The sequence below is a fragment of the Eulemur rufifrons genome, chromosome 18 (assembly GCF_041146395.1).
Source record: "Eulemur rufifrons isolate Redbay chromosome 18, OSU_ERuf_1, whole genome shotgun sequence".
Lineage (NCBI taxonomy): Eukaryota > Metazoa > Chordata > Mammalia > Primates > Lemuridae > Eulemur > Eulemur rufifrons.
In genome coordinates, this window is record NC_091000.1 from 15,196,085 (window position 1) to 15,204,219 (window position 8,135).

The 8,135-nt window shown below is 45.0% G+C and overlaps 1 protein-coding gene across 1 annotated transcript; it reads left to right on the forward strand.

Moving 5' to 3' along the window:
* The first annotated feature begins 601 nt into the window (after positions 1-601).
* TRIML1 (tripartite motif family like 1) lies at positions 602-6,820 on the forward strand. The gene is made up of 6 exons (XM_069493491.1): positions 602-1,027; positions 1,253-1,348; positions 2,356-2,586; positions 3,605-3,627; positions 3,797-3,894; positions 6,270-6,820. Exons 1-6 carry the CDS (start codon positions 602-604, stop codon positions 6,818-6,820), a joined length of 1,425 nt encoding a protein of 474 aa, XP_069349592.1.
* The last annotated feature ends 1,315 nt before the right edge of the window (positions 6,821-8,135 follow it).

The window sequence follows — 8,135 nt, forward strand, 5'->3', positions numbered from 1 at the left end:
ACTAGTTCTCACTTTGTTGAGATGAATGGAATTAAAGTACAGAGTACTTGGTAAAGGAGCAGTTAGCTTAGGTTTTGGTCAAGCAGAGAAAAGGGCCTAATGAGACAAGGAACATATACTATAGTCCTTTCAGTTCTCAGCTGGGTTCTGTTAATGGAGTTTCCCAAAAGATTTGGATGTTTCCAGTTAGGGATCATCATAATTTAAGTCTCTATGCTGGTTTACACCAAATTACCCAAACTTCCAGCCTAAAACCAATGTGTTTAAGTGGTTTCACTGTGCTGTTTATATACTATAATCAACTCTCACAATGGTAACTCTATTACAAGCAAATGTCCTCAGTGTCCTGCATGTGGCTTTCGGAGAGAGATTCAGTAAAAGTTTGGGGTTGATGATGAACCCAGTGGGCAGGAGTTCCACATTAAGTCATAATGGCTTTGTGTTGGGAGAGTGTACATCAGTTGGTGAAATCAGGCACAGAGGAGATAAGAGAGTTTCTTGTAATAACAACATAGCAACAGATCATTCACTTTTTACTCAACACAGTGGAACCACAGGGAGGACTTTTCTAATCCCAGAATAGAAGTGTAACCCTGCCCCAATGTCTGTCCTTGAGAAAATGTCTACAACAGATTTGATGGAGAATCTCAGGGAAGAACTCACCTGTTTCATCTGCTTGGACTATTTCAACAGCCCAGTGACCACCGAATGTGGGCACAGCTTTTGTCTGATGTGTCTCCTTAAGAGCTGGGAGGAACATAACACACCTTTGTCTTGTCCTGAGTGCTGGAGGACCCTGGAGGGCCCACACTTCCAGCCCAACGAGCGTCTGGGGAGGCTGGCTGGCATCGGCAAACAGCTCCGGTCCCTGGTGCTGCAGGGTGATGACGAGCAGAGCGTGAGTGGGAGAATGCCAGTGGCCACCAAAGCCTTCTCTGACGAAGACCAGAGCGGGAGTGCTTTCTCGCTCCAGAGTCACGGGATGAACAGGGCGCATCTCTCCAGCGAGGCTGAGGAGCACCACAAAGTAAGCCCAGCTGCTCCCTAGGAATCCCGGAGCACAAGTCAGATTCCATCACTTAACTTTCAGGACGTTCTCTAGCGGTGACAGTCATCTCTGGTACCTCACCACAGCCTTGTGTGGAGCCTGCTTTCTCCCTTCATTTTTGAGTCCCGGTCACCTTGTAGTTATTGGTCTTTGAGGCCCCTGGGGCTCTGTTCATTTGCCACAGAAAGTGTGTTTCTATTGCAGGAGAAACTCCAGGGAATCCTAAATCTCCTGCGTAAAAAGAAAAAGGAAGCTCAGACGATATTAACCCATGAGAGGGAGAGAGTGATACTGTGTAAGGTCAGTATCTGTCCTACTTTGGGATCTTGTATATGATTCTATAGGAAGACTAAAGGGATACTTAGTGAAATATCAGGAAAAAAAAGAGAGAAAGATAAATTTTTTCAGTTGCAGTCTTGCAGTGTGCAGCATCCTTGCTTTGGGCTGCCTCCCTCTGCTTGTCCACCTGGGAATCTCAAGGCTCAGCTCCAATTCCCGCAGCTCCAGGCAGTCTTTCTTTTTTTCTTCCTTCTTTGGAGAGCACCTAGACAACTCTGTGGTTACTTCTACTATGGCTGTGATAATAATCATTTAAAATACAAGTTATACTCATAGGCGTATAACATAGGATGAAAATCAGTTTTAAAAAGGAATATCTCAAATGCTTTGGGGGAAAAAAGAGAATGCAAATTAAAAAGAATAAAGAGAAAGGGATATAAAGGCAAAATAGTAGTTTGAATTGTACCTGAACAAATGTTCAAGGTTAGTCACAGATCTGGATTTGAGCTATGTAGCAGTCAAAGCAAAGAACTAAATGTTTAATTAGATACTAGAAGAAATCTGTGTATTTGATTCTCTCAATAGACTGTGAGTTCTTAAGTGGGAGTATTTATAATGTATATTCCTATTCCTAGTGTGTGATCCAATGCCTACTTTCATTAAATAAATATTTGTTGAATAAATGAACACACATTTTTCATAATTTTTCCTCTTTATTGTGTTTTACTGATCACTTGTCTTATTTTTGTTCATTCTTGGTTTCTCCCACTAGACTGGCAGCCTCCTGGGAACAGAAATTTTGGTTTTGTTTACTATTGTATGTCTAGCACACATACCTTCAAAAACATCAAATTCTCCACCGTGCCAGTCAAAGGAATATATGTGTTACGTGTTATGTGTCATGTTTCAGGAATTGTCACAGTGGAACTCTAGGGCTCGTAGTATTGAAAATCTACAGACATGGGAGTTTCTTTTACTAACCTTATTATCTTGGGTGTGTGTGTGTGTGTGTGTGTGTGTGATGGCAGGAAGAGACGAAGACTTTTAAACAGGTCGTTGTGTCGGAATATATGAAAATGCACCAGTTCCTGAAGGAAGAGGAGCAGCTGCAACTCCAGCTACTAGAAAAGGAAGAGAGAGAGAACGTGAAGAAACTGAGGAACAGTGAGATCCAGCTGACCCAGCAGATCCGGAGCCTGACCAAGATGATCGGACAGATAGAGTCCACATGTCAGAACTCAATTTTAGAATCTTTGGAGGTGAGAATAAAATACTCCTGAGAGCACTGGGAAAATGAATGGGAAAAATTATGGTAACCCATAGGAAACGATTTCTTTTTTATCCATCTGGAAAACTAAGTTCTGGCCCCAAAGTAGCTTTCCCAAAGATTTGACATCCTATATGTTAATAAAGCCTTGAGGAGGAGGAGGAAAAAACAGAAGAATACCCCTCCCAAACACACCTGAGGATGACTTCAGTTTCCTCTGTGCAACCACCGCTTTGTCAAATATTTTTTTAAGTTTATTAATGTGCCTTTGCTACATGCTGGGCACATTAAATGAAGTTTCACAAAGATCTGATTAAAATAAGTATGATTATGATACAGACCAGAGGTGGCTGTCACGTCCTGAGTGGGTTCATGCAGCAATATTTAGCCATGCAGACCTATGGTAGTAAGGTGACTGGCCTGTCAAATAGCCTTAGTGTGGAACCCAGTGTCCTGTGTCCCCAGTCTCTGTTCCTTACCATCTTTGCTGGTTTCTAGGCAGCGGCATTCTCCAGGACCTTCTTAAACATAAGCCACATGAGCCTACTTCAGGTTCAGGTCTGTTTCATGGGCTGGGTCTGTACCATGCTGCTATTTGATTTAGTGCCATCCAAACACGCCGCTCCCACCTCCAACAGGGTCAGCGAGTCTCAGCTCTTCCCAGACCCCTTGTTTGCTCATCTCTGACTCTCCCCATCCTCCGAGCATTGGATAATGAGACTGATAGTTTGGCTTCTTTACCAGCAGCAGGTTCTCTCACAAAGTGATGATGTGGGAAAAAGTAAAGGAAGAAGTATTCTCTAGTCATTGTGAGAAACAGCTCAGGTTCACCCAAACCCCTCCCTGGAAGAATCTGGGGGTGTATTCCTCTGCCCTATGCACTCCCACTCAAGGAGCGCTTCATGGGAAGTGGCTTCCGTGAACTTTGCAAAGCCCTGTATCCAGAATGGATTCTGCTTTGCTAGCCCTCAAAGTGCGCAAATGCTAACCTTCTTTCTTTTATGCCCTAGGAGGTGAGAGGTGCACTGGAAAGGTAGGGTGTTCCTATTGTGTTCAGCTGTGCGAGCTGCAGGGGTGTGAGTCGGGGGTGAGTGGGTCTGGGAGTGCCTGTGCCGTGTCTGGGGACGTGAGATGTGCTCTCAAGTCGGAGCAGGGCTGCGGTGTGTGTGCAAGACGGAGTGCGCGTCTCTGCTCTCTTGCAGGAAGGAGCCTCTCCTGCTTCAAAGCCCAGAGGCCATCACCACTGAGCTGAGTTTGTGCCGAGTCACCGGGATGAGGAAGATGCTGAGGAAATTCAGCAGTAAGTCAGCCGAACTGTCAAAGCTCCAGGGATCCCAGGGCTAACCTCAGGATGTGTGAAGGCAGCTTCTCCCAACTAGAGTATTCACCACCTGATGCTAGGCGTTCAGCTAGGATGTCCTGACCCTGCGTGACACACAGGGAAGGCTGGGGCCACAGACCAGCCCGGCATTTGAGCAGAGAGAAGCGGTGAAGCTTGACTGATGTTTTATCTGGTTTTGTTTTCTGTCTAAGGAATCCTGCTCTTTCCTTTGTTTGTTTTTATTGTTCTGTTTTGTCCACTCCCAGCCCTTGCACGTTTGCACACACACGGCCCTCTTGCAGAGGATTCTGCATTTCTAGCTCTGTTCCTGTCAGGATAAACACTGACTTACGTTCTAAAATCCCAGTGAGGGACCATTCAGAGAACTGTCCCTTCAGAATGCTCCGGATATTTAGACTGGCTAGCACCAAGAGGTCAGCATTAGTTCTCAGCTTTTATCTTGTTGACAATCTGACCTTCAGAGGAAGGCCTAATGAGCTTGGGACTCAACAGATATACTAATAAGTGCCGGCCTGGCCCGGGACTATGCTATTAGGCTCTGAGTTTTCTTGCAATGATAAATAAGCCAGATGTTGCCTTTGCTTTTGTAGAATTGTCAGGAAAATCAAGGAGAAAGGCATTGATCATACAGATAATTAGTTATGGTTGACATTTGGTCTACAAGTATGAAATTGTATGATAGCGGCATCTAATCTTTCTGAACAGTGAAAGTTGGAGGCCCCGTCTGGGAGCTCCTCTAGGGAGGATGGGGGCACAGGCTCCCACTGGTTCACAACGTGCTTCATCAAATGGTCACCGGGTATTGCACTAAACTCATAAGAAGCTGCCTTTGAGCATGACATAATGAGAAACGCTGATTAGAAATTGCTATTCAAACACTCAGGAACTGTGTAATCTTGGTGAAGTTTCTTAACCTTTATGAACCTCGGTTTTTTTTTTTTATAAAAATGAGAGAAAATTAATAATGCTTGCAATGATTAAATGAAATAATGTGTAAAAAAAGCTTGGCACATAAGGAAGAATTCAGCAAATGCTATAACCTCAGTCATTTATTTGGGGCGACACTATCTATATTTCATTCCCACCTAAAGTAAAGAATCAGAGCCAACTGTGGCTAATATGAATGCAACCAACAGACGGTGGCATCTCTGTGTGGATAAGTAGCTCTGAGCTCTAACACTGTCTCATGAACAGAACGACTTCCATTCCACTCTCAGAGATTCCCCGCTCGCTCTCAGGTAGGCTAGTATCTCTCTCCACATGACTCTCCCGTCTTTCCCTTTAGAGGTTCACTCTTTGTTTTATAGGACAGTGAAAGAAGTGCTTAGAGGTGGGGCGTGGTGACACCTATAGTCCTGGCAGGTGTGGAGACCAGATGTCATGTCCCTGTGTTCCATAGTTCTTGGTTCCCAGTACCAAAGAGTGGTTACTGGTACCGAGTCGACAGAGCAAATGAGCAGACCAAGCAGATGCAAGCAGGCAAAGCACCCAAGTTTACTAAAGAATGATTCATTCCAGAGAAGGAATGGGTCAACCCCCACGAGTGAAGGAGATCTTGAGTTTAACAAGATTTCTTCTTTTAGGGAATTCCTTAATTCTATGCTAAGTGGGGAGCAAAATATTCATGATTTTTCTTGGAACAAGGTGGAGAGTTTCTGGAATGGTGAATCCTCCCCTTATCTATCCTTGTGTGGCAATTCCCGGGGGTTGCCATGGTATTTGTAAACTGTCATGGTGCAAGCGGGTGTGATTTTTACTATATTAATGAGGGTAAGTCACTTGAGGATACTGTCATCTTACTTGTACGCATGCTCCAAAGACCCTCATTTGTGGCTTTGGTTGTATCTCCACTTTGTGGCTTTTCTGCCTCTTTCTGGTTGGTCAGTCCTTGGGGACCACTTAACACATCATCTCTTCCTTCTTGGAAGCCCCCCTTTGGTCATTTTTTTTTCCCTTAGACAAAGTATCTCTTAACATCATCTATTTCTCAATAGAAGCCCCTAGACAAAGCATCTGTTCCCCTTCCTCCATGCCCCTACCTAATAGTCCCAGCTACTCGGGATGCTGTGGCAGGAGGATCCCTTGAGCCCAGGAGTCTGAGGTTGCAGTGAGCTATAATGATACCACTTCACTCTAGCCTGGGAGACAGAGTGAGACTGTCTCAGAAAAAAAAAGTGCTTAGGGATTCTGTTCTAAACAAAACCATCCCGTCTCCTTGAAAAATAAATAAATAAATAAATAAAAGGACAAAATACTAAGAATTTAGTTTAAATTTCACATATATAAGAAGTTTTTCAAAATGCCAAAGGATTCTTTCTTATCTCTTCTTGCAGCGGAGGTAACTCTGGATCCAGCCACGGCCAATGCCTATCTAGTCTTGTCTGAGGATCTGAAAAGCGTGAAATATGGAGGGATCAGACAGCAGTTACCGGACAACCCGGAAAGATTTGACCAGTCTGCAACCGTGCTGGGTGCTCAGACCTTCACCTGTGGGAGGCACTACTGGGAGGTGGAAGTGGGCAACAAGACCGAGTGGGAAGTAGGCATCTGCAAGGACTCGGTGAGCAGAAAGGGGAATCTCCCAAAGCCGCCCGGGGACCTCTTCTCACTCATAGGCTTAAAAATTGGAGATGATTATAGTCTTTGGGTCTCATCACCTTTAAAAGGCCAACATGTCAGAGAGCCTGTGCATAAGGTTGGTGTGTTCTTAGACTACGAATCTGGACACATAGCGTTCTACAACGTGACGGATGAGTCCCTCATCTACAGCTTCCCCCCAGCCTCTTTCCACGAGGCCCTCAGGCCCATCTTCTCCCCTTGCCTCCCAAACGAAGGCACGAACATAGATCCTCTAACCATCTGCTCGCTGAAAAGCCACGTCTGAGGGACGTGCCCCTGAGCCTTCCCTGAGGATGAGGTCTAAGACCAACAGAAAGCTATTAATTAAGATGACTAATGCAGTGACAGGATTAATATCAGGTGATCTGAAACAGCCCCCACCCCAAAGAGTTTCCATATACTTGGAAAACCTCAGTGCACAGGCAAATTAGACAATCAACTTCAACACCAATAGAAGAGAGCTGATCATGTCCTGTGTCTTTAACTAAATTCTTTATCTAGACTACCCCACGTACCTGCCGGTCACTCAAACTATAGAGATACAACTAGCCCCTATTGTGCTGAATCCCACTGTCATAGGCCAGTTTTATAAATATATGTCACTTTTACAAGCGTGTGTATTTATTTGACTCTTAAAAACAGTTCTGTTCAAATATGTCTTTGGCCTACATGTGGGGTTCTGCGTGCTGGGTGATCCCAGTCCCTTGGGGGGCTGAAGCCTGGGTTACTCTTTCCAGGGTGGGTGAGAGGGACCCAGGGCCCAGCCGTCTCTGAAAAGTCACTTTTCTTCCCATCCCATGAGGCCTGGAATATTTGTACTCAGGAAGGCTTGTGTGTTCAGAATGTCACAAATATTTGTGTTAATATCATCATGTCCTTCATGTTACCATAATCACAAGAGGCTGGAACCTTCTGTTATGTTAAAAGATGACAGAACAAAATTTCTATTCTATAAATGTATTATGGCAATGGATGCCAAGTGACTTTATTGTGTTTGATGTAGGTTATTTTCTGTGCTTTTGCTATTTGCTATGTGCGGAAGGCTTTCAATCGTTGGAAGGCCGAAGAGCCTACTGTCCTATCTCAGAATGCCGGGGTCTTGGGGGAGGGGGTGCTGTCTGCGCGGAGCTCTTTTGGCAGATCTCAGAACACTGCCTGGTGCAGGTCTTCATGTTGTCCATTCTTGGTGGTCTGTTCCTAAAGGGTGGTGTTTGTTTTTGGTTTTGTGTGTGTTTGAGACAGAGTCTTACTCTGTCTACCCAGGTAGAGTGCCGTGCCATCAGCCTAGCTCACAGCAACCACAAAGGCCTGGGCTCAAGCGATCCTCCTGCCTCAGCCTCCGGGAATAGCTGGGACTACAGGCATGTGCCACCATGCCCGGCTAATTTTTCTATTTTTAGTAGAGACGGGGTCTCGCTCTTGCTCAGGCTGGTCTCTAACTCCTGACCTCAAGTGATCCTTCCACCTTGGCCTCCCAGAGTGCTAGGATTACAGGGCCTGTTTTTGGTTTTTAAACGTAATTCTACCTTGCTCACATTGCAGAACATCACCAATCACATAGGGTACCCCTGTACCTTCTC